Genomic DNA, 27993 nt, shown 5'->3' with positions numbered 1-27993 from the left:
AAGACATTACCCTTCGCCTACACTAAATAGGTGAAACAATTTGGTAGGAAATCCTTAATTCTAAAAATCCTTAAACATAAGATAAAAAAACAATACAATTTATAATGCAATTTTATTGATTGAAAATAGTAATCCCTTTAAATTTTTAAATACAAGAATTTTATAATGAATATAAAGAAACAAAAACTAAAGACATATTTAAAATGAAAATAATTATTATTGTTCTTTAAAAATCTGACTAAAAAGAATTCATCATTTAATTTAATTAAAAACTTGGAATCTGCAAGCTATATTAGCACGTAAATAAATAAATTTTTTTGTTCATAAATCGATTTCAAATTTTTGCACACACTTCGTATCAAAATGAAGTAAAATCAACTTTGTTTTTATCATTTAAAGTGATAGATGAATTTTTCACATTTATTGTGACCGCCATTGTTGTTTTTTTAAGCTACACAAAGAAGAAAATTATTGGTAAAATTCCACAAAAAAATGAGCATGAGCGTGCTGGGGAGGGCTGGTATGAGCAGCTGCTATACTCTGAACCTGGATTTGCATTGATTTAGTTGATTAAATATGTGTTTATGTCAAAATACTGTTAAAATGAAATGAAATTTTTTGGCTAATAATTTGGGGCCCCCTCTAGTCCAAAAATTCCTATTTTGTTCCCTCTTGTACAAAAACTGGGTATGCTCATGTAAATAAGCAAGACCAAAAGTAGCCTGGTTGAATGGTTTGTTTTGTAATCCAAATGATAGGTTAGGATGAGTGAAAACACAGGCTTCATTTTGTGATCAAAGAGGCAAATCCAAAAATTATTTTTTTGGCTTGAATTAAAAGTTTCGGGCTGTTTTATGAAAAAAAAATTAAAGTTACCAACTATCCATTGGGCTCGCTTTTATTGGATCTTGAAGGATTTAAAAATTGTTATATTTTCTCAGTAAATATCAATTTTAACAAAAATATGTGAGATAGTAAACTCCTACTGAGAAAACTAGTTTTTCCTTATCGTTAAGCGATTTACGGCGAACACAAACAGATCGATATTACTTTGCTGTAGAGTTTCACATTTAGAAGCCCGCAACTTACAATTTGAGCCGAAAACAACTTAAATATAAATTTTTACTAGCAAAATGATGATTTTCCTTAGGTTGAAAATACAACTTTGACTGTTTATATCTCAAACATTTCAAACCTCAAGGAAGTCTAACTTTTCGTAGGCTCAACTCAATTTTTTGATAAAAAGTCTGGCCGTAATATTTGGAATATAAACCAATCGAAAATTTTTCAATCTAAAAATGGACAAAAATCGACTGTCTTGAGAATTATACCTGTGTTATGTTTATCGTGGTAATGAGCACATATCGCAAGTATTAAGATCTGGTTGATTAATAAAAGTACAATGTGGGCAAGTCCATAATGCACCACCGCTACCGCTAGCTCCACCTGTTGATTGGACACCTGCTGCTAAAGCTGCATTGGCTGCGGCTCCAGCTAAACCAGCAGCAAATGCTGATAAACCACCTGTTGCCACACTTGCAGGCCTGTATCAAAATTTAAAATAAGTGATTTTTCAATTACTTTGATTGCTCAAAAAACAAAAATATCCTAAATGCTCCATAAAAATACAAAAAATAAGAATCAGTTAATGAAATAGTCCTGAATGCATCCCTATACGTAATATTACATTAGAACCTCACTTTTTTATGACTTCTACCCCATAGAATCTGTTCCAGTCTAATATCTCAAGTCCAATATTAAATTTATTCTTTACGGCAAAAAAATGAAATGAATCGACTATATCTAAGTAGGCCAACTTTAAAACGTAACAAATATACAGTAACCTAGAATTATTTGTCCCATTAAATAAAAATTTACTTCATATGTAGAGAGAGTAATCTTATTTTATATTTAAAGTTTCATAAGCCAAAGCTAATAAACTGAGCGCTTTATGATTGATAATTTTCTGAACACTCACGAAGGCTATCTACTACCATCAAAACGTAGTCAAATAACTCGTGATTGTAAAATAGCAGATATTAAAAAGTGTCTCAATAGATGCATTTTTAAATTGACCGCTTTTATTAGAAAAGTTTGATTTTGACTACACTGGCGCTGCAATTTTAAAAACATTTATAAAAACCTTGAATTAATTGGTGATGTATTCGTGGCTGCAATTAACTGTTCAACAGTAGCCCAATGATCAGAATGCGCCCATTCACGTGCTTTATCTGCATCACGTTCTTTGACAGCTGTTAACAAAGATCCCATTGAGTCACGCATAGGAAGCATATCCATAGTTGCTATGTATAACAATAAATGGAAATCGGACATTGCCTAGACAAAAAAAAAAAAAAAAGAAAATATTAAACATCCATTCATTTTTATCTTGACAAAATTTTCAATCTGCAGTACGTATTGTTTATCACATATTTGAAAATTCATTATATCGAGGAGTTCAAGATCGTTTTTTTGTGAATATTCTCGAAAATTGAATGCTTTCTTTCATAAAAGGCGGAATTTTTTTTATTTGTTAGCAAATTAATGAATATCCGCTTATGTATCTTCTTAAAGAGGGGCAAAAATTTGAGTAAATAATAATAACTTAATATAATTACATGCAAAAATTATTCTTTCTTACAAAAATGTTAAGTTATTTAGACGGTCGTACAAATTTTCTAAAATTTCCCTAAATAAAATATTTTTCTGGATCGTCATAATGAATGCTAAAAACACGGGCTTAAGTACTGTGAATTATTAATTATTCAAAAAAATTAACGGCATTAAATGTTTTAAGATTTACCTGTAAAAATTGATCTGGAGAAAATTGAGATAAATAAGTAGATAGTGCATTAAAATCTTGGATATGTCCATCAACCATACGATTTTCAATAGGAAATGATTGTTTCTCTGAATCAGCATTAAATGTATGTTGAGGTGTTAGTGGTGTAGATGCTGGAACATCAACAAGTAGATATTCCACAGGCAGTGGACGTGCTAATCTTGATACTTCATTACCATATGAATCTTTTTCCTGAAAATTTTTAAAATTACCGCATTACTTCAATATTGATTATCATTTCTACAATAGACATATGCGCTAACAAAAAGTAGCGTCCGTAGATTAAAAAGGAACGAACGAATTTAAAGTGGTCATCGTCATTTTTTAGATTTAAGGTTATTCGATTGTTAGCCAATTTAATATATTTTCAAACATTTAAAAAGTAATGATAATTAAATATCCCGCGCATTTTCTAATCATCGTTGCCATATTTTAATCACTCAAGTTGGTACTGTTTGCCAAGTAAGAGTAAAGATAAGACAAATCAGTTTTTGATTGGCTGTTGAGTCCATTATTGATAGTAGCAATTGGTCTTGGCCATCTGTTGATTTAGGTTGAAACTATTGACCTTGGAATATCATATATTTTAAAACATTATGTTATATATGATATATAAACAAATTATGAACCGTGGTAATAATAATTATCATGTAACAAATTGTTATATAAAATATTAATAAATTATTACGATTTTTAGAACAGTATTTTTTTAATATAGAATAAATCATCTCATTTATCACATGTTATAATTTCTACCACCAGAGGACTTGACAGTTACAAATATGTCTTGAGTGAGATGTGGTAAAAAATCACTATATAAGTGGATAGAAGATCTGCAAAGCGTAAAATAAAATTAAGTATCTTATATTGAAGCATCCCTAGCACCTCAGAATGAGTGGTTGGGAACTAAATAAAACCATTCAACGCATGCGCGATATTTATATACATTTATGGTATATACATATTTTAGTTCTAGCAACTTATTTGGCGGCGCTAGTATGTATCTCAAATTCAGACCAATTTCAATACATGGGATGATCTATCCAGTTATATAGAGATCAGTTTTAAAAATTTATACGTTTTAAGCGCATACAAGCTGTCAAGTTATGGTAGAGAGTATTGACAAAGCGTGATAATAGTGGTCTTCACAAAATATACAATGACTAACGTAAGGTATTATTAACGTCAATAGATCGCTGATAAACGGGAAAGTCTTTGTTTATTTAAAGTGTGTAAGCGCTAATAAGCGCCCATACCAAACACAGCCATTTATGTGGCAACAAGTGCATTTTTTAATCATGAAATATTTAGATATCGCTTAGAAAATCATAAAAAATTGTATTATAACTACGTTCTGTCTATGTCAACTGTACAGTGTACCTACATTTGACTGCATGAGTGCAGTCCGCCACCAAATTAGCAACGAGTAACATACATAATAAGAGTAATTACGATTAGCTAATTCATATTGATGATGACTACTTGGTAGTCGAAATACTTATTTATAAAATACAAAAAACTGATCTAGGAAATAGAGGCTGAAATCGAAATTTATTTCAAAATATTCTAGAGTTCTCATTTATTATCTTCGATAATATTTATAAACGATTCTTATTTATGGATGCGAGATATAGATAAATCAAGTAACATGTTTTGACATTTATCAAATAATATTTTATTAAGATACTAGCTGACTCATTGTGATGCATGAGCTATATTATTGTAAAAAGTTTAATTAAAATCCATTACGTAGTTTTCGAACTTTTAGCGTTATATGGCCTATAGCTTTTCTCGATAAATGGACTATCCAACATTTAAAAAAAAATTTCAATTTGAACTATAAGCTTCTGAGATTAGCGCGTTTAACAAAACAAACTCTTCAGCTTTATATATTAGTAATGATTAGTATCATTATCAAAGACCAGGTATTAAACTCTGGGCAAACAGTCATTTCGATGGCGACTATTTATTGAAATCCAATGATTTATTTAGAAGTTTAAGAATGACAACCTCCAAACATGTAGGGCCAAAGCTTTTCCACATCTTAAGGTATCTTTAGTATGAAAATGCACTACATAATAAGCGGTAAAGTGATAGCAGTATGTATTCCATTTGAAGATATGTTAAATTGATAATAAAATTGATTACAAATGACATATTTTGCGTCGAATAACCTTACTACCTTGAAAATTTGAATTGCATATGGAAATGTTGATTTTGTAATGATACTTTAAAACTTAAAGTTCAATAACTACAAGTCTTTATTTTCTAAAAACAGTAAACAATAATTATATTTTATATTTATAGACGGTTTTCAATTTGTGTTTAAGCAAATTTTTCTCAAAAGTATGCAAAATTTGGATGTCAAAATGATCAGAAATTTAAAAATTATTACATCAAATATATGCAACATTTCTAATATTGCGTATATTGGTACATTGCGTATATTGGTAAATTACACTCATAACTGCAACAATAAACTTTTTCAAAATTAAAGAAAGAATTCTAATGAAAATTGTTTGAGGAGTTATTAAAAACACATTTTGAAGAATAAAAAATATTAGCCAGGCTATAATTGGAAAGAATAAAGGTTAAAATCAATTTGGGAGAAAATAGAAATAATAAATCATAGATGTGATAATTACGTAAATAACCAGCTAAATGGATAGGCATTCTTAAAGTGAGTAAAAGATCACCTTAAGCAGTCAACGGAAAGGCATTTTTAAAGTGGGTCAAGAATCACCATAGATGGTGGTAGGCTGGTATATTATTTTCGGGTACGATACTAATCTACAATTTTTTTGCTCAATATATTTCTGTGTATTTTCTCTCATGTCTCATTCCTCCACCCGGCTGATATGTGAGAAAAGGCTATACACCCAAATAGATATCTAAAGAAATATATTAATGTTTAGACTTTTAGAGGAAAAAAAACACATTATCCAAAAATTATCTAACTGAAGCAAAACTAGCGGCCAAAATTGATATTAAAGACATAAATGTGTATGAGGATAAATCCATTACTTGTTTTCATTGTCATTTAATGAATTACGACAGAATAAAACTAAATTGTGTTTTATAAATTATGTAATGATAGTAGCGATTGGCTTTTATTTCATAAAGTTGAAAAATTAACTTCTATTCGAAAATAGGTTGTCTTTATGAACGGATTACATAAATATAAATTATAGCACTACTGAACCCTTAATGATATCGTATAATATATGCTTGACAAGTGTGTATATGTACAAATCAGTAGTGCCAACTATAATATTAGGTATAGATAAAAAACATACAAAGTGTAGTAGTTAACTGTACTGAATAGTAAAATGAAATGAGCATCGTATTGCTTAGAATAACGAGAAGTTAGCGAGCTTAGCGTGAGAGTGCGGCGACAGTGGTGGAAGCAACATGATGTGGCATATAATTTTGTTCTTTGTAATTTTAAGTTAGCTCAAATAAAAAATGTGTGAAAAATCATATATTTATATAATATTTCGTTATGTAATATAAAAAGTATATAGTCAATAAAATCATTATAAGTTAAATGTACCAAGACGTCATATAGTACAAACGCGCATTTTTCATTTTCCCCAAAAAACCAAAGTATTCTTTTTATTTCTTGCAACGCAATCGTTCGTCGCGCTGTATATTGGATATAAAGGCTGTGTGTTTTACAAAAGTGAAAAATAAACAAATATAAAAGAAAACGGTAGGAAATTATGACATTTTTCCTATTTATTTCCCATATTCTAGAACATAATTTTCCAATAATATAATGCAACATATTTTACACATCTATGAATACATGATCAGTCATTACTTGTTTTATTTTAATAATCAGACATTTTTCATATTTTAAATCTGGCGGGAATTTTTATGAAAACATAACTCAATTTTTTTTTTTTGTACGAATTTTTGTTTTCATTTTTTTTTTTGAAATAATTAAAAGAAAAATTCTTATCGCTAAAATTTGGAATAAATAAAATATTTTTTTATTCAATCAATTTTCTTTGTTAATAATATTCGTCTACTTGTAATGACATTTGAATAACATATTATAACCTTGGAATTTCCAGTTTTTCTAATTGAACATGTATGAAAAGTAGAAAATAACAGTTTATTTAACCTAATTTCAAATGAATTTTTAATAAAAATTATTAATTAATATTTAAATTTCAAATTCATAATTCAATGTAAATAACTCTTTAAATTTATTTATTTAAAAAAAAATCGAATTTGAGGAAAATGAGTTAGTTTTTTGTTTTTATTTAATTTACAGAAATAAATAAAATAAAAATGGAATCATCCATAATTCCTGATATAGAAGAACTGACAATTTGTGGATTTTGTAAACAAAAATTCAACGATAATGAGTTAGTACCAAAAATGCTATCATGCAAGCATTATTTTTGTTTACAATGTACGCGAACAGCATTGAATAAAGCACCAGGTGAATTGTATTGTGTACATTGTTGGAAATGTACTGAACTGGATGATCTTGGCCCGGAATCATTACCCACGTTTAATGCTGTTTTACAATTAGCAAAAAATTTCTCAACATTAAAGCTCGGTACAAAACCACCGGAAAAATCGAATAAAGTCATATCCGAGAATTGTCATACACATGCAATGCCGTTAGCATTATGGTGTCATACATGCTGCACGGCTGTTTGTCGAGCATGTGCGACAACAAGTGATCATGCGAATCATCAAATAAAATCGCAAAGCGAAGCGAAAGATCAGCTTGTTACCGAAGTGCAAATCGAATTGGTGTCAATGACGAAAATGTTAACGGAAATTCAACGTCTTGGTATGCAACAACGTGATTTTTTATTAAAAATACTTGAAGCATGTGTCACGCTAAAGACACACATCGAAACAGACCTAACAAATGGGTTATCACATTTTGAATTAAGCGAATCCCGTGAATTATTAGCGAAGACACGTACACGATTATCAGTGGTAGACAATCCCGCTGAAGTACATAGTTTATATTCATCGTTAAGTATCGAAAAACAACAATTACAAATGCGATATCAGGAGATGTTCCTACAATGCCAATTAGATGATTTAATTCGTAACTCAAATTTAGTATTTGATTTTCAATTATTAAAACAAGCATTGGCAAATATACATAGTGGGGAGATGCCCCCATTACCAACAAATTCACGTATCTTGCCCCCACATACTCAACATAATCCAATATTATTTCTCGCCAATTATTGTATGTCACAATTATATACTCGACATGTGTTATCTAAACAGCATTTACAAAATGGGAATGTGGATTATCATCATACATCCCCGGTGATACCACCACATTTGGTGACTCCACAACATGCTGCTCCACATTTAGTTCTTGCATCACCAAAAAATATTTACACGCCAGATAATAATAGTGCGGCAACATTAATGCCAGTGCCAAATATAATAACGAATTCGCCACAACCAAATATTATCCGTAATCCAACAAATATATATCCGTTATATTATTTTAATATTGATGTAAATGGTACACCACAGGGTCGTCTTGTTATTGAGGTCCGTCCGGATGTTGCACCAAAAATGTCGAAAAATTTTGGTATGTTAGCAACAGGTGAAATTGGTGTTGGCTATAAGGGTTGTTCGATATTTCAATGTTGGGAGGGAGAAAGTGTTATAACTGGTGATTTTGAATTAAATAATGGACGTGGTGGACGATCTATTTTTGAAGATGGTTATTTTATGCCTGACGATACAAAATTATTAGCTGTACGTGGGGCAGTTGGTATGCGACGTACACAAAAACGTCACGATAATATGGGTATGGTTGGATCACAATTTCGCATTATTTTACAAGAGATGCGAGGTTTTACAGCGATTTTTGGACATGTGGTCGAAGGACTCGAATTAGTTGAAAAGATCAGTACATTTGGTGATCCTGCTGGTAAACCAACAAAAACTGTAATTATCACCAAATGTGGTAAACTGTAATCGTCTTCGATTGTACCGATTTTTATTTCAACGAACACACCGACGATAAACGACGTATAACCGATGACACGAATGTTTTTGATGATCAAAATGTTTGTTGAAAACATAAAATCGGGTATGATATATAAATTTTTATAATTTTATAATTTTTTTGTTTCCTGTTTGTGTAGTGATAACGGTTTTTCTCCTCTAAAGAAAAACTACTTCGTCTCAAAAAAAAAAAAACTACTCGTGTTATGTAAAAAAATCGAATTTTTGATTGCGATGTTATTTTGTTTTTTTCGGATTTCAATGAGATGATTTATTTTATAGTTATTAAATATAATATATACTTTTTGACGAGTTCAAGTTAGATAAATCTTATATTTTCACTACCCCCCTACGAGTGGTGGTACCTTGTTGGTTGTGGAAAACTGGTTTATTGTAATTTTTAAGAAGTAATTGTACAAGATCAAAATATGGCTTTCACAACATCTCCCATGTTATTTAAATTTGTATAATTATTTTGTAATTAATCAGAAAAACACACTTAAAAAAATAAAATCACACAAAAAATGTTATATTTTTCAAAAAAAAAAATTAAAAAATATTTATAACGTAAAAAAAATAAATAATATATTTTCTTATTATGAAAAAAAAAAAAAATACCAATACGAATTTACGTTTGGTATTTCATGCAAAAAAAAAAAAATACTTAGAAAAGTTGTTAGAATTTTTAATGTTATTGTTTTTTCTTTTTGACTTGAGATATTTCTATTTAAAAAAAAGGAGAAATGGCATTGAGGTGTTTCGAGAAAAAAAATATTGTAATCGATTCATTAAAACATAAATCTCCAGCCATTTCAACCCTTAAAAACGTGTTGAAATAATTATTATAGTCATATATTTCTCCTGTTTAATTAGTCTTGGAAATTTTAGTTTTTTAATAATCGAAGAAAAAAGTGCAATTTTTATTATTATTAATTTAAATATATTTTTTTGCCGTGTTAATAAAAATTGTTGTTTTTATTATTAATTATTATTAACCCACGTTTACGTTTTAAAGCAAATGACATTTGTAAAATGTTTAATTATTATTATTTAATTAATTTTATAGATTTATCAACAACAACAAAAAAATTATATAGGTGACGTTTTTTAGGTTTTAGTTAAAAGAGAATTTTCTTTAACCACTCCGGCGAGAATGTAAATGTTCTTCATTAAATCTTAAAAATATTTGCTATATGAAGCCTTTAAATGCTTTATAATCGTCAGCAAATACTACTCAAATTCATTGTAGAAGAGATCGTAAGCTTTAAAAAAAATACGGTTATGTTTGTGATGTGTGTTGCTATAATTTTAGTTTTTCGTCTTGTTGCATTTTTTAAAAACCGTTAAAAACAAAACGTCCCACCATCTAAAACGAATATAAATTTTGTTTTTAACACTTTCGTAAACGTATATATATGATATATAACCCCGGTGTGTTATTGCTTTCGATAAAAAATATAATCTCGTTTTTATAAATTTTTTCACATACTAATCAAACTTCGGACTTGTAATATTTATTATTCGAAATTTATTATAAATAACGGAACGTCCTCGTATATCGATTAAGGTAAAATCTCACAATCAGAAACGAAGCGATAAGCGTACGCGGCGAACGGATATTGTGTGATATAATTATAAAGGGCCTTACATTTTGAGTGCTATAGAGAGTGGTTAATTCATTATTAATTATAATTACACATTTATTATAATAAACACACAATTTATATAATTATTTGTTTTTTTTTGGGTTAAAAAAGTTTTTACAAAAATATGTTGATTAATTAAAAAAAAAAGTTATGTTTGTTATTAAATAAAAAGAAAATTATTATTAATTATTATTATCAATATTATTATTAATTATATTTAATTTATATTTTTTGTGGGGGTGACATGTTAATTACGTTATTTTTAAACACATACTTTGAATTTTTCAATTGAATAGAAGTGAAAATCGAAAAATTTATAAAATAAATGTGCTATAATAATATAAAAATATATTTTTGTACAATCGAATTTTTCTTTGTTTTGCGCGCTATGTATGTCCAAAAGAAAAATAATACTATATTTATAGAAAAAAATTAACAATTTCAAAATTGCCATAATGTCTTATATGCCATAAAGAAAATTTTCAAATAAAATTTTATATAACTGCCTCAAAATTGAATTAAATGTTTGCCTTGATTCTCATTTATATCTGCTGAAGAAATTCTTGTTCACTTGTTCAAAAATTTTTATTTCAGACGGCAGGGATCGATTCTGATTTTTTCTTCATTCGATTTTGGGATAGTTATAAAATTACATTTTAAATTTTATAATGGACTGTTGGACTAAATCATGTAATTTCAATTATTTCAAATATGATGTGGCAATTCTGAATTGGATATGTTCGATTTTTTACACTTTGGAAGTTTTGCCCAATTTTATTCCAGTGTAAAAGCGAATTAGAGAATTAAAATGATCATTTAGTTAAACGCGGGGTACTTACTACCCGTAGAAAAATATACGCCCTATTTGAAAAAAATAATATTTTTTTATCTATAAACTGTGATTTTAAGAAATTACCCGATATACAGTAAAAAGTAGAACGCTTATGCAATATAAAAAAAAGGCCTATATTTTTTAAATAAATGTTTCTGTGTGCAAAAAGAATTTTTACTTCTATTTAAATGAATTAAATTTTCAAAGTGAAATTCATCATTTTTACCAAAGTAGCTACTTAAGGCTGTTTAGATGTATATTTATCAAATAAATAATGCATAGAGAGAAATTATTATATATACAAAAAATATATATTTATTAATTATTAAGGATCGAAAAAAAAACCACACGTTTTCTTAAAAATATAAAAAACGATTCTACTTCGTACTACTTAAAATTGAAAAAATAGTACGGCGGATATTTAAATGTTAAAACTTCTTTCAAAAAATATATATTTCAAAAAAATTTGCTATCGATGTTTAAACGTCCCTTTTGATTTGGTCCAAAATTCAATTCATCAATGAAAAATTTTTCAGCATTTATTTCTAAACGTCTGTTGTGTTCAATGGATGGCGTGAAACGAATCTCACAATTCCACACAGACTTGATATAAATTTTTTTCGAAACCGCTATATTACAGAATATTTGAAAATAAAAATTGGCGAAAAATTGTGCCAAAATTTTTGTTTGTGCTCAAAGTTTAGTAGTGCCATGGTGTATTTTTTTTAAAGACAGGAAGAGAGAATACTCTTAGAAAAAGACTGAACGGGAAATAAATGCGAAAATATATTTTTCATACTTGAATTGAATTCGATTTTCGAGTGTATTTTTCGAATAAAAAAAAGCCTGTATATGTATTTTTAAAAAAACAAAATTTTATCGAAAAAAATTAAAAAAAATAAATCGTAGTATTTGTTTAGCTTTTGATGATACAAAAATTTGTACCTAATAACTGTTGCTTAATTTATGCGGAGTTACGAGATTTAAAAATTAAGATTAACTGAGCTTACGTTTTTTTAAAACACGAAAAAATTTAGTACAATAAATGTAAAAAAATTTTATTTCTCATGCTTTATATCGAGATTTTTGTTAATCACATAATCGAATTTTTCCCCCCATATCTTTCATGAACGTTAATACCAATATAAAAAATGTACTTCGATTTGTGATTTTTTAATTAAGTGACACGTGGCGCCAATGGTGATTAGATGATGAAATATGTTTTCTTTTTAAATAAGACAATACTAAAAGAGATTTAAATTCGTACTCCACTTGTAAAAAAAGAGAAGAAGTATGTGCATATTTATTTATATATAAGAAAGACGAAGAAAAAAAATTTTATGGTGAAGAAATAAATAAAAAAAATCAAATTATCTATATTTTTGTCGAATTTTACTGTTGTGCTGTTTGAATATATATATATATATTATAGACTAATATAACACAAATTTGTATTAAAATACTATAATAGTGTGTTTTGCCAAAAAATCAGCGTCATTTGATTACACTTACTATTCCCCTTCTGTCATTTTTGTCTATTTCTATTAATCTCCAACTAAACATATATTCAAATGTGTACTATACTACTAAAAAAATTCTTTTAAACAAGTTTTTAAATGCAGGATAGCGTAAAACGGACATTATGATTTATTATTAACTTTGTTGATGACCATATTTGCTGCGTTCAAAATCTTTCGCAATATTTCCGATTTTACAGCCTTGTTTTAATTGAAAAATTGGGTTTGGATTATTAACGAATACTTTTTGGATTTACAATGAAAATAATTTAAACCTGTTTACGCGGAAGTCAACTGAAATAATTATTTCGTCAAATTGAGTACATTAAAGAATATGCTAGGCCAGAAAAAATCTTTGTAGTTTTTTGTTTAAAAAAAGAATTGAATCCGCACGTTTTAAAATATCGATGGTTCTTTTGGTTTGTTGTTCGATAGTTAATTTCATCATAAAGTTCTTTGCGCAATCCGTGCATATTCTATCTAAAACATTTGTGAACAGAATTTTACTGAAATAGCTTCCAAGAAAGGATTTTAAAAAATACTAACAGAACAAATTTAATGACGTGTTCCAAGAAAAAGAGGAAAATTTTGAATATAAATTTAGTAACGAAAAGATAAACCTAATCTGATAAGTACAATATTTATAATAAATATTTAAAATCGATATTAAAAACGCTGTCTTTTTTCCCCTCGTTATTTCGTTATAACGTGTTATTGTAAAAAAAAAAGATATAATTATAAAACCCGCACCAAAAGATATAATCATTGTAACTGTGGACCTTCGTAAATATTATTAATATATTTAAAATGGAAAATCTTTAAAAAAAATCATCTATTACGTACCTGTAAGCTCGTAAAAAAGTAATTTTAATAAATAAATTTTACGTATTCATGTGTAGTAGTTTGTACGTACTTATTAAATGAAAAAAAAATGTTATTTCGAATTTAGAATATTTGTATTTTCATTGATCTAAAAAAATCAAACATCCGAAAATGCAGTACAAACTTTTCGCTAATTAGACATTTAAATAATCGAAACAATAAAGAAATAACAAACGAAATTTACGAAATCTCAAAACGGGCCAGATAATTTATTCAAAAATGTTTAATTACGAATGTTTTGTACTGTTATCATTGAAAGAATTTGTTTCAAGCATTTATTTTGAAAGCCAGTATATTTCTTTTTATAAATAACATCTATAATGTAAAGCGACGAAAATTAATGGTGAAATTTTAAGTTTGACTCTTACATTATCGTAATATGTTCGAAACTTATCTTGTTTCGATAATGAAATATAATAGAAATGATGAAATATTCTCAAAAAACGATGAACTATCTATTTGTGTGTATTATTTCAGGTTTTTATTCAATTTTATACAGTAAACAGGTCTGTTTACTTTGTTTTTACTTTAATATAACATTTTTTTATTGGGGTAATACTTCGATTGTAAAACCCTTGAAGAGAGAAATTTTTGGCCATTGTTATCATTTTTAACCCAAGTGAGTATAGTTGGTTTTTTCCTTATTATACCACAATTTTTCCAAACAGGCACTATGCCAATGTTAACGTAAAAATCTGCCTTTCTCTACTCAATACTCTGACTACGAATATTGGCTCGAACATAACACGATAATGCTCAAGGTAAGAGTTATATAAATGTTAAAACTATAAAAGCAAATCTTAGCGCTCTCGACATAGATAATATGGCATTATCAAATAAAGAATTAATCTTTACAAAAGGCAAACTTTCCCTTTTATCTCCAATCAAGCTGTATTAACTATACCAGTAGCATTCCGGTTGATTCAGAATAATCTTTTAATTCGGATATGCTACAAAAAAATATTTTCATAGTAATTCATATGCCATACGAATTAATAATGAATGCATGTGCATTGAAGGTTTACAAAAAGAAATTTCAGCAAATTTTTCCAAAAAGCGGTTTTCCTAATTAATTTACCAGTATGAAAAAATTTTATACATTGCTGTAAAATTTTTATAATGAAGAACTATCATCATCTAAATAGTGAGATATCAGCCGAGCCCCGATTTTAATACATTGGGAACTTACTTTATGCGATATAAAAAATATGGAAAACATTAGGTAACGATCACCTTGAAAATAAACCTTGAGCGAAATCATTATAGATGTTATAAAAAAAATGTTTATTTTTAGAACTTATTTGTAATTTTGATACAAATGACCAAAAATTACAAATACATTTTAGAATTGAATATTTCGAGCATTTTTCTTAATTATTTTTTAAAACTTCGTTCTGGTTATATCGAAATTAATGATAAAACAAATTAATTTGATCTATGCTTGTTCGAAAGAACGAAATTGTATCGAATGGCCTAGTTTATATACAAGCGAACATATTAAGCTCAAATTTCATTTTGACTACAGGCTAAAGACTTAATATATTAGTTGTAAGGCTGTGAGTGTTAAGGAGCGAAAGTAAACTACTATGTACCATTTTAAAAATTATTGTAAACTAAATATAGATTTAAGGATTTTGGGGGATAGTTTAGTATATTTACGGTTAGATGATCCTAGCGAACTCGAAAATTTTACAATAATTGATTAGTTTTTAGAGCGTTGAAAAAAGTCTTTAGCCTGTATTTGGACGATCAATCGTTTGACCAAAATTTGATAATCAAAATATGTGAAAAACATTCCACAAAAATCGAGATCAATTAACAAAAATATTCAAAATAATATTAAAAATTGTATTTGTTTTTCAATTATGTCTCCGTAAAAATTATTAATCAATGTTTAAAAATCAAAAAAATTAAAAAAAAAAACTAAACGTATATATATTAAAAAAATAGTATCACTTGTTAGTTGAAAAAATAATCGTTTGTAACATTGTTTAAAAAATATGGCGAAACTCAACGGTGAGATTTTTCGTCGGGGCAAAAAAAAAAATTTAATAAAAATAATTGTATTGTTCGGGCTCTTAGGTGTGGTATGAAAAAATTTCTTTTTATAACAAAGTTGGTGCAATTTAAATATGATACTATCAAGAAACAATTTGTATAATCAGACCATTTAATTAACGGAATTAAATTACAAACAAAATATTGTACAGAAAAAGAAACATTAATATTTACAATATTTTTCAATTGTGAAACAAATCCTCCCTCACATATTTTCTAAGCACAACGAATTTATTATAAAATGCACAATATTGATTATTCTTGCTTTTCAATCCTAAATCGCTTTTTTGGAGTACAAAATTAAGCAAAGTAAAATAAAAAAACACGAAAATTAAAAAAATAAAATTTATGTACAATTGAAGAATGCTGAAAATCATTATTGGAAAGTTTTCTTTTTCTATGGAAGAACGCGATTTTATTTATATTTTACGTTCCAAGAAAAGTTTTTATTCAATTTTAGGTTTAAAGGTTGATTCACATAAAAACTAAAGTCTTCTATCGTGTGTATAATAAAATGTAAATGATCTACAATCAAAATAACTAAGCGATGAGTGCCTTTTTTAATATCATAATATCCACTGACTATTATGTGATCACTAACTAATCATCGCTGTCAAAACCATTCGGGTAAAAATCACTCATCGCTGAATTAGTCTGAATAAAGTCATTTAACCTAAGACAATCCGTTTAAAAAAGACGGTATAGAGTTGGTTTGGATCTTTTAGATCGAGATATAAACAGCCCGCATGTTAAAAGTTTCATTCAACTTTATTGAAATCATTTCAGTAGGTTAATTTAAGGATACTTTCAAGTATTATGTAAAATTTATACTAGGGGAAGAGGGATTAAATTAAGTGTTATTAGTGAATTATGTTGGCGGGAGAGGGTATAAGCCAATTTTTACGTTGCATTATTAGTGTTAATAGTATTAAATGCTTTATTTTGAAATGGTTTTTGATTTAAAGCTATTGGGTTCATAGATTCAACTTAGAAGGTACAAAAAAAATATTATTTAAACCTAAACGAAATTTTTTACCAGTAAAAATTGACCAAATGTATCAAAATTGTTAATTTTTAATTAAATATTTTATTTTCGTAAGATCATTAAATATAAAACGTTTATAGATTTTATTAAAACAATTTTCCAAATGGGTTAAATTTTATATCGTTTAAAATTTAGCAGAAGGCCTTATTCAATTGAGAATTTTCGGTGTATTTTTAGCATAATTAATCGTCAGAATTGACAGTTTTAATCAATCTAACGCTACGCATGCGCATATAATCATTGAGATTGAGAGTGTGAATCAACCTTTTAAAGAGATATGCTTGTTAAATGGTCTAAACAGAAAAAAAATTCAATAATTTTAGAAAAATTCGTACAATGATCACACAAGGTCTCAATATAGCGCTAATGTACGGTTTTGTTTTTTCTTTGTAATCGGTAAACTAATTATCCCTTCGAAAAGATTTTATCAGTTTTGCATACAAAAAAATTGCAATTAAAAATATCACAAAAAAGAACACAATTCTTGTTAGAGTATCAAAGTTTATTTCCTAAATTCAAAATCGGTCAAGAAAAACTGACTTGTTGTGAAGTTTTTAAACCCCAACAAACTTGAATAATCATATCAAAAAAAAAATATTTAAAAAAACCAAAATAGCAGTTTAGTTCGAAACTGTTCGAAAATTTGAATTGTTGTAAAAGGTATTTAGAAATCAAAAAAAAAGTTTCTGGAATGTTAAAAGAATGGAGTAATCACATATTACCGTATTATAAAAAACTACACATACAAACACTAGATAAATACCTAACTACTAACTTTTTTAGAGGACAAATTTCAATGGTGATAAACATTTAAAAAACAAAAAAAAAATAGAGTTATTGTATCACTTTTTTCGCTGTAATGTGTATGTCTGTGCCTTGGACCTTTGTAATGCTATGTGATACTGAGTACCTATTGACAGCTTCTCAAAAAAAATACGATTAAATTTCAAAAATAAATTGTATATAACGAGCTGAATGCTAATATTTGTGTGTTTTTTTTATTAATTATTCCTTTACAATTCACTATTCTTCCATTTTTAGGAAATCATTGTCATTTCCTTGAAAAATACTATCTATTAAAATTACATCCGTCTTATAAGCTGTTAGGATTTAAACTAAAAATACCTCTCGATAGACACGAATTCGACTTTTTATTCGGTCATATTGTCATTGTATATGGCTTTTCATGATAATACAAATTAATCTCGATATTTTCATGCTGACAATAAGATGGAGAAATATAGATTATTTTCGTCAGTTTCTAAAGTCGTTGCTAGCTAGCAAAAGAGACCGTGAAGAAAGTTTTCCGATCATAGAAAACTAGAATCACTACCAATTTCTAGGAATGTTTGGTATTTTTTCAATGCACAATACCTGTCTCACATATCGATGTGGAGTTGTCTTAGCAAAAAGAAGCAAATTTGAGGGTTGTCGCATTTTTCAGTTCCAATGATTAAGCCAACCTTAGAACCGCGAAAACTCCAAGATCTGCTCACTTTTACAAGACAACTCCATACCATCGAGTTCGTAACATTCTTATATATATTTTCATGTATGATATATAAAGAAACTTGATGAAGATAAAATAAGACTTAATAATTAGACTTAAAATCGCGGCAACCTTAAAATTTATTTACTTTTACTAAACAACCTTATACCTTCGTGTTAGTTATTATTTTTAGCCGTTAATCGTAATGAGAGCGTTTATCATTACGCATAGTCTTTCCGGAATGTCAGGCGGCAACCCCAACACGTTTTGTATAATTATACATTAGCTTCCATAAATTAAGAAACTCAATGACAGCAGGTCAATTTAGATCGGGATCTAATAATATAAGGTTTTCTTGAAATTTAATATGTATCGATCTTTATATTTATATTATACTTGATTCAGTTCTTCGTTGACAATAAGTAAAGAAAATGAGTTTCTCAAAAGAAAATTTGACTCGTAATATATATTTAAATAATTAGAAAATGATTTGACCACTGAAAATCTAGGGAATCTTTCGAGACTGACGGCAACTCATACGCTCATAGCTTCGTGCCCTGAATTATTCTTATAAACTTATTCAGATAAACATAAGTTAATTATTAGTACTTGTAATAATCACAGTACTTATTAGTACCGTGGTATTTTTATCTAAGTTAAGATAATTTTTAAATTGTGATTATTACGAATTTTCCAGTATATCAGTGCCTTGATATAAAATATTTTTTATTGAATTTGCGTTTTATAATATATTAGTCAAGTTTAATGTCTGCGTAAGATGTACGCCTACACACCCAACATTTTTCGCTAGAAGAATTTTTACCTATAAAAGTTATTTTTCGAGTTTCAAGCATATGTCAACTTAAAACCTTAAAAAACCACCCTGTATATTAAGACTGGCACTGTAATAGCAATTTAATAGCTCTAAAGACAATTGCAGCACTCTCTAAATTATCGTGTCATTATTTGTCTTCATGAATTATTTTATTTTATCGATATTTTAAGTTCATATTGTGAGTATTTTGGAACAGTCTCTCATGTAATTGGCACGCAACGCGGGGCAGTACTTCAAGGCAAGAAAGAAAAAAACATTTGCAATCAAAAATTCCGTGATACCCCAAGCTTTGGATAAAAATTAACGTTTCGTGAAATAGGAAAAAGAGTTTCAAAATGTTACATGAATTGCAGCATAATTAATCGATCTGCATCAGTTCTGTATTCTCGGAGCTCTTTTGCTCAGAGATAGATTGTTTTTCTTTTGAACTTTCCATGAATAAATTAATCATGATATTTCCAGATCATAAAATAAAACCTTGAACTTATTCAGATCACTCTTAATTTCTCTCGTTATTAAAAAAATTCATTTATTCAATATTTTGTATTTAAAAAAAAAAAAAAAAAAACAAAACAAAACAAAATGAAACTTACCTTATAATAAACATCTGGTACATACTGCTTATCAGATGATTCTCGTATGAATCCCAATTCGGGTGCATCTTTAGTTGGCAGTAAGCAATCATCACGAACCAATGCCATACACTGTGTAGAAACTGCATAACCTTCCATATGCACTTGATTTGTTTTATCACCTATAAAATGAAAATTGTTCAATAATATGAAAGTAAAAAGAAATATAGCAACTCAACATTGATGTTTTAATTCTCTGTATACATTGAAATATTTTGGGGTTGTGAAAAAAATATTTTCAAATCAAAGTAGTTTGTTTTTAGAAAACACACGTCTATATTTCTATATTTGAACTTTTCATCTTTTTCTTACGATTTGAAAGGCAGATTTTTGGGGCCTACGTTACGAATCGAAAATTTTATCTTAAAAAAATGCAAGATTTTTGAATTTTTTAAGCTAAAGTGCCCTTTTGTACTGAATTTGTCGAAATTGGAAACAAGATTTTTTTTCAATTTTCTTAACGGTACCACTTCCTTGTAATCGCAAAAAACATCAAAAACTTTCTGTTTCGGAATATGATAAAATTTCATATCAAATATGATATAGAATTTTAAATCGTGTTGGTCGAGTTTTTTATGGTATTGATTAAAATTCTTTATGACGCCCCATATATTTGGAGATTTGCGACTGTATCTCGTGAACTACTTATCTAATATTTACGGATAATCCGCTTCTGTTGCCACTACATTATTTGATGAGGAATAATTGCCTAAATTTAAGTGCTCTTCTCTTATCATTCATGATATCAAGTCTGAAAAAATTATTTTCGGTTCGAAACGGAAGCTGAAAGCATGCCCCATCGAATCTGATATGGACCATTTCTTCATATTCAACAATTATATTTGGTTTTAAGGGAATAGACAGGTAATCTAAGACACTCTATAAATACAATGTACAAAAATGTGTTTGATTTTTGACAGATAACTCTGTATATTGTATTTACACAGGGTGCATAGACTTGTTATACAAGTATTAAAAATTTCTTACCAGTAACACAAACAGTAACAAACTTGGAGCCAAAATAACCATTTGATGCATAACGACATGGATTTGGATTTTGATTTTGATAATATGCAGCCATAATACATTCTTGTGCAGATAGAAAATGACTTTCAGCGCCACGTACACATTTCACTGTACCCTTTTGTATATCTTCAGCAATTAAATCAGTAAATATCCAACCAACTTTACGTAAACCCAATTCTTCAGCAATTTGATCAACAATTTGTTCACGTTCATCTGGTAACAATACAATTGAGTCACGTGTACTCTCTTGTGGTGGCTCATATATTGCAGCAACTCGTGCCCGAATACCTAATATAAAAAACATTAAGTTCATTAACATAAAACATAAAAAATGCATTAACATTAATGATTAATTAAATTTTTTAACTATTACAAAATCTTAAATTCGATTAAAAATTTCTTAAACTATGTTTTTTAAAGTAAAAAATTTGTTATTTGTAAAAATTCCAGATATTTAATTTGGAAAACTCAAAATTCCCAACGCTTAATCTCTTAAGGTATATTGCGAACTATAGTCTCGTCATCTGTGAATGAATTATATGAAATTATCAGAAATCTTAATCGGTAATGTGAGTAAAAAGAAATGTTTGTATATAGATAGACACATTTATATAAATGTGTGGGTAAAAATAAATATGTATATGTGTAAATACATAATTTTTTCTTTATGAAAAAAGCCAAACAATTTTGACTGTAAAAATTATCCCATAAGACTATGTAAGAATAACAAGTTCACAACTATAATCCTCACATTAATTTCCAGGAAAATCAAACGAGAGTATATTTTGCCTTTGAAATCTGTATTTATTAAAAAAAATATAGACTTCTTTAACATGTGGTGAAAAACTGATACAATTTATTGCTAATGCAATATACCTTAAACATGTTGATAATGGTGACTAAAAAACCATTTGTCTTTTTTTATAGATCATTAAATTTATTATCAATAAATCAGTGGCGATGCAGTAGAAAATTTATTTAATATATTTGAGCTATTTAAACACTTTCAATTCGAGACTCCAAGAAATCGTAGATAGCACTGTAATGGCTTTTGAAGAGAATAATGTAATTAAATAACAAAAAACGAATTTCTACTAATTGACTTACGGGTTAGATTTTTGTGAATGATAGACTGATAGCTAGATGATTTTTTTTTTTTTTTTTTTATAACATGGAGATGGATGTTTATACCCTCTTCAATCGCTATTACAGTGCTTTATATGTTTTCTTGGAGTCGCGAATAAAGACTAAGTAATTTAGTGTGTTTAGTTCAGTTTTTCAAAGTTTAGATAATTAACGACTCGAATAATTTTGAAGCCTAAAGAGCACATAAACTAGTTTTCTTATGTCATACTTCAACAGAGTGAAGATTATTGATTGGAAAACTTCCATACTATATTGAGCAAGATGAATAATCTCTGTTCTAAGTTCATAAATCTCCGCTGAAAATTTACCTCTCTTTACTAATTTGAATGATTAACTGTCTCCATTTATTACTAGAATTTCCCCAACGAGAATTTTGCTATGGAACGGCACTACTTCAAGGGTTACAGTATTTACTAACAAAATCTACCAAACGCCAATGCATAAAATGGGTAATATACTCCACATCATACCATTAATATATAATATAGTGTATCGAGAATTTTTATTGCTGAAATGGAAACTTGATCCAAATTATAAGTGAGTTAGTAATAGTGAGTTTTAAAAATTATCCAAAGCGTGGATATGGATTCAAAAAAATTAATGTTTTAGATTTTATGGCGTCGTTCAACTCGAGATGGTTTTACTAACAGTACTAACTAATTTTTACTTCTTTCAACTCTTAGTTGTCACTTTTTCTCATCGAAATCTTTTCATCATTAGTTTTATTATAAGTATAATGAATCTCTTTTGTTTGTTTAAATTTGGCAGCAGATAATTCGTTCTATGCATTTTGTATGAGAGAGTGTGAAACAATGACATCTCTCCAAATTCATAACAACCTTAAGATACACTTACTCGGATAATTTTGAGACTTAATTAAAAAGAGTAAGAGATTAGCTAACATTTTTCAATTTTAATAGAGTATTTAGCAGAAACAATCACTTCGTAGTCACCTATTCCTCCCGGATATGACTTTTAAACAGAAACCGTTTTGGAATTTATGATTTATTCATAACTTTTGTGAGAGTTTACAATCATTAAAAATAATTTTCAAAAAAAAAAATGTTTACCTAACGGAACATCAGCATGAATTTCATAATTTCCATATAAAATACCAATCCTCTGATGGCCAGTAACACGCCAATAATTTAAAAATTGTTCAACCAGTGCTGCATTCTCAAACATCACATTATCCACATGACGATACACTTGACGATTTAGTGTTAGTGCGGATGGTTGACACTTTGAACATATGGCCTTAGGCCACGGTGGATGATCTTTACAACCGGGTTTAATACGACATTGTGCTTCAGTTAATGCACCTGATACAAACTTGCCACCAGATGCACCAGACATTGATTTACGTAAGAATGCATGAAATGATAAATGTTTCACATCTTTTTGTTTTAGATATTCTTCATCGTATGGTTCTAATGGTGAACAATGGACACAGCATCCATTTGAGTTGTGTCGACATCTAAAAACATTAAAATGATCGATTAGTCTATTTTATACAAATTATAGTGTTTTATGGATAAAATATATGTCTTTGTGAACGATTGAGCAAGTTTCTTTATTAAAGTTGCCACCTCTCTAGATTTGTTCGAGGCTCCAGAAATGGAGTAGTTTTACCCGACTCCCGATACCAACATATATCCTCCAGATTTCAGTAAATAAAAATATTTCTTTGACTATTTATTTCATACTGAGGTAAAGTGGACAGCTCTGAGTAGCATTGATTTTAAATTATTTGAAAATAATTTAAATTTGTAATTATAGAAAAACTCCAGAGTTGAGCAAATAAAGAATATTTTTTAATTATTTATTTCATGCTCATGGAAAATTTATAATTCTAAGCAACTTTTATTTTAAGTTATTTAAAAGATGTTTATTTAAAATTTTAATTAAGGAAATACACAAAACATCCAAAATATAGTAAAATATTATGTGATATAATTAGATTAATTTCATTATCTCTCGACTTTCTGGTTTATCTACCGACTTCGCGGAACAAACCTAGTCTTTATCTATAAAAGAAAATTATCATTAAAGCCTCATTTGCACTGTCAGTAAAATTTAATATAATACCAGTAATTTAGTAACTAAACACCTATCAACTGATCAAAAAGTTTTGTTATTGGTAGCATTAAAAACCGCAGTATCACTTTCTGATAAAACGAAAGAAGTCATCTTGGCATGGATGTCGGAATACTGCAGAGTCTTGGGCAACAAAACGATCGATTAAATTATCTGTAAGAACACTACACTTTCATGCCAGTCGACCGAAAGAAAGTCCCTATAATCAAGAAATCGAAAGATACAGCAAGAAGTAGACAAGGCATATGATAACAGGACAGAATATCGCAAGCTTAACCTGTCTGATTAACAAAAGCATGAAATGCATTAACCTATATCTGCAGGCTGGAAACTCAAAAGGCATTTGTATGAATTAAGAGAACTTCCCCAAATTGAGACGAGACGAGAGATAACAAGAGGGCTATACGTCCTTAGCCTTTTTGACAGGATATCGTAAAACTAGAATGTGATATTTAGGTCAATAGGTCAAGGTCAATCTTAAATGGCGCTCTCTCCTATATCCAGGCATGCTTGAAGGTGTAAAATGTTTAGGAAATAGGTTCATTTAAGAGCAAGTCGAGTAAAAGCGGAAAGCTAATTAAGGGCACTGTAATTAGGAATAGTTCACGACATAACAAACTGGAATTGATATGTTTAGTCAAAAGTATATTCCACTGTCTGTTATCTTAAGCAAGCTTGCAAGATTGATTAGCAAATCATTAATAATTGAATTTCTGCAAGATTGCTACACTTTCTTGCCAGTAAACCGAAGGAAAGTCCCTATAATCAGGAAATCGATAGATGTAGCAAGAAGTATACAAGACATATGATTACAAGACAGAATGTCGCAAGCTTAACCTGCCTGATTAACAAAAGCATAAAAGGCATTAACCTATATCTGCAGGCTAGAAACTCAAAAGGCATTTGTATGAATTAAGAGAACTTCCTCGAATTGAGACGAGACGAGAAATAACAAGAGGGCTATACGCCCTTAGCCCTTTTGACAGGATATCGTAAAACTAGAATGTGATATTCAGCCTTAGGCTCGACCGAAATGAAAAAACACAAGGTCAATCTTAAATGGTGCTCTCTCCTATATCCAGGCATGCTTGAAGGTGCAAAAAGTTTAGAAAATAGGTTCATTTAAGAGAAAGTCGAGTAAAAGCGGAAAGCTAATTAAGGGCACTGTAATTAGGAATAGTTCACGACATAACAAACTGGAATTGATATGTTTAGTCAAAAGTATATTCCACTGTCTCTTATCTTAAGTAAGCTTGCAAGATTTATCAGAAAACCATTAATAATTCAATTTCTGCAAGATTGTCGAGATTTGTAATTGATTCTCAATTGTACTTCCAAACTTTTTAACTTGCCACAATGTAATTCGAGGTTTGTTTTTTGAATTGAGATTGTTTAATCCTGTTTTTTTTATTTGCAGTCTTTGATTTTTCTTTAGTATAAAATTTCGCACAATTTCTTTGAAAACTGTCTTGAAGTCGGTTATTTGATCATCGTAATTACACTATGATATACTTATTAAAAGGATACTTTATGTCCCCATGTTAAAAAATCACTCAAATAAGAAAATGCACCCTAAAAGAGTTATCAAGGGTGTTAAGCAAATATTAATTCAAAAATAAACATCTTTTAAAATAATTCCAGACTATCAACTGAGTTTAATTGACTCAATCTCTTTAAGTGTTTTGTAAATGACGGTTTGTAAATATTTCAAAATTGATTACAAACAGTCAAGTGGTGTTTCTTTGTTAATATTTTTATAATTTGTAATTTGCAATTACAATTTATCGTCACGTGATCGTTGAATTTTGCCATCAAGCTTCCACAATTGAACATCTACTTCATCCTCTTTAATTGTTGATGTAACCGCTGAACTTGGTCTTTGTTGGCTAGTAGAGGCTACTGCATCAGCCAGAATTGGTTCACCGGATGGTGTATTATTTGTCTAAAATATTATTGCAAATTATATAAATTTGGTTATTGGTTATTTTAAGTGTTTTATTGAATGCCTACGTGTGTTCCATCAGATGTAGAAGCAAAAAGTACAGCTCCATTGACTGGAGCTAAATACACCATATCCCCATGTCTGAGACCGGCAGCTTTAAGGGTTCTAGATTTACTACTATGTATCTCATCTTTATGATTTTTCTCTTTATATAAAGAAAAACCATAGCTATTTAATTGAAAAGCATCATGAACTCGTTCAAATAATTGACATGTCGTATCGGATGGTTCAATCTCCACTCGTTTTGTACCTTCAGAGGATTGAACACGAAGAATCTAAAAAGGGCATTTAAAACAAAAAATAATTTTTTTTTTTGAAAATGAAAATCAAAAAACTTAGGACTTTTTTCGAACTGTAAGTTGCATGTGGTTAAAATAAATTTATATCGATACAAAATTTTTGTGTGTATTCATGGTAAAGCAAAGTTTTATAAAATATTACAAAAATAAAAAAAATAATAATAGTTTTCTTACAATTAATTTATTTTTTGACATATTCATTCAATGTTTAAGTTCAGTTTTCGTGCTATCGACTAGTCCATTTCAACTTAACGACGTTAAATAGTACTAAAAAATTTGACACAAAATATGCTTTGTCAATTTTCTAACCTATTACACATATACACAAATACTTTATTTTGACAAAAAACATATGATTTTCATCAATTATTCAATCTTTTTTTGTACTGTGTTTCGAAAAATTTTATCACTTTTGTGTTATTCCTGTTAAAAATTTAATCGAAATTTATTGTAATGTCATGTTATTGTTCGCAAAACTATTTTAATGTTAAAAAACTTTATTTAAACTTGAAAATAATTAACAAGTTGTATTTACTGACATCTATAATGTTGATAATATAGAAAATTTGTTTATTTCTCTTAAAGTTTTAATTCATCAATAGATGGTGTAATAAGATCTAAATGTAAATTCGGTCGTTATTAAATTTCGAAATTTTCTACTAATTTTCGAAATATTATCAATAAAAAGTGTACAAAACAAATATATTTTTTGCAATCTGTTTAAAAATTAATCATTAAGAATTAAATAGAATTAATTTTTAATGAAAATATTTCTAAAAATTTTCTGTCTTTGCTGTATGCGTTCTATAAAAATAAAACTAAAATCTAAAAATAATTATTACATTTTTTCTTAATAGAAGTAGAAATTCAATATAAATGAGAAATTCAAAAAAACATTTCAAATTTTTAAATTGTATTGTTCATAATTTAAATTGAAATACGTGAGGTATATACAGTAAAACTGTGTATGTATTTTGAAGCGGAACATAATATACAATCGACCTCGTTTGTCCCTGAGCTGTTGTGTACGTAGTTAGATTGGTGATTTTGTGGTTTCGTTAGGTCTTGGTTTATGTATACTTTGTGTATAGTTGTGTACACTTTTATATGCTTAACATCTGCTGTTTTTAGAACACAGGGTTAACAAATACACAAATAATAAATACTTAAAAAAATAATTGAATACTTTATTAGAAGTACCTATAACAAATGAATATAAATATTCTACATTACAAAAAACGACTGAAAAGCATGCGCAATAGTACTTTATCGTCTATTATCGATTATTAATTAAATATTTAACTTGTATATAAATAAATAAAAAACTAAAATGTCCTTCCTATACTAAAAATATCTAATTATTCTTAATATTTGAATATACATTATTTCTATGAATTTTATAAGATAGTATTCTTTTAAAAGTAATTTATAACTTTCTTTTGTTTAAATAAAATATTAAGTAAATTGGACACTCCTGTGTTTGCCCGGTCGACTGCTGAATATAAAAGCATTAAATAGAAACTGACTGTTGTAACTTGTAAGGCCATACAGGCAGGCATGCTGATACTATATGCTGGTATAAAACAGTTATGTATTATGTTAAACTAGTAAGTAGTGGCGTAAGAATTTCGATTTCGAA

At 28.3% G+C, this 27993-nt stretch overlaps 2 protein-coding genes across 2 annotated transcripts; one reads left to right on the top strand and one right to left on the bottom strand.

The window, feature by feature from the left end:
* Positions 1-231: 231 nt before the first annotated feature.
* Positions 232-26675, bottom strand: LOC123296562 (nuclear protein localization protein 4 homolog). The gene is made up of 10 exons (XM_044878086.1): positions 26529-26675; positions 26064-26330; positions 25832-25995; positions 23027-23433; positions 20772-21098; positions 19746-19906; positions 2804-3034; positions 2144-2337; positions 1332-1544; positions 232-451 (listed from the first exon to the last, which is right to left on the bottom strand). The coding sequence occupies exons 1-9, from the start codon at positions 26553-26555 to the stop codon at positions 1343-1345; spliced, it is 1980 nt and encodes a 659-aa protein (XP_044734021.1). The 5' UTR covers positions 26556-26675; the 3' UTR covers positions 232-451; positions 1332-1342.
* Positions 6165-9361, top strand: LOC123296563. The gene is made up of 2 exons (XM_044878087.1): positions 6165-6554; positions 7125-9361. Exon 2 carries the CDS (start codon positions 7142-7144, stop codon positions 8816-8818), a length of 1677 nt encoding a protein of 558 aa, XP_044734022.1. The 5' UTR covers positions 6165-6554; positions 7125-7141; the 3' UTR covers positions 8819-9361.
* Positions 26676-27993: the final 1318 nt, after the last annotated feature.

Source organism: Chrysoperla carnea, chromosome 3, assembly GCF_905475395.1.
Source record: "Chrysoperla carnea chromosome 3, inChrCarn1.1, whole genome shotgun sequence".
Lineage (NCBI taxonomy): Eukaryota > Metazoa > Arthropoda > Insecta > Neuroptera > Chrysopidae > Chrysoperla > Chrysoperla carnea.
This window is presented reverse-complemented; position numbering and strand designations above follow the sequence as displayed.

Bases quoted from the DNA above. Each gene is read 5' to 3' on its own strand.
- LOC123296563 (XM_044878087.1), top strand. From the start codon at position 7,142: ATGGAATCATCCATAATTCCTGATATAGAAGAACTGACAATTTGTGGA.
- LOC123296562 (XM_044878086.1), bottom strand. From the start codon at position 26,555: ATGAATATGTCAAAAAATAAATTAATT. The intron at 23,434-25,831 runs GTAATTGCAAAT...TAATGTTTTTAG, and splicing joins CGATCACGTGACGATAAATT to ATGTCGACACAACTCAAATG. The intron at 19,907-20,771 runs GTAAGAAATTTT...TTCATTTTATAG, and splicing joins TGTTACTGTTTGTGTTACTG to GTGATAAAACAAATCAAGTG.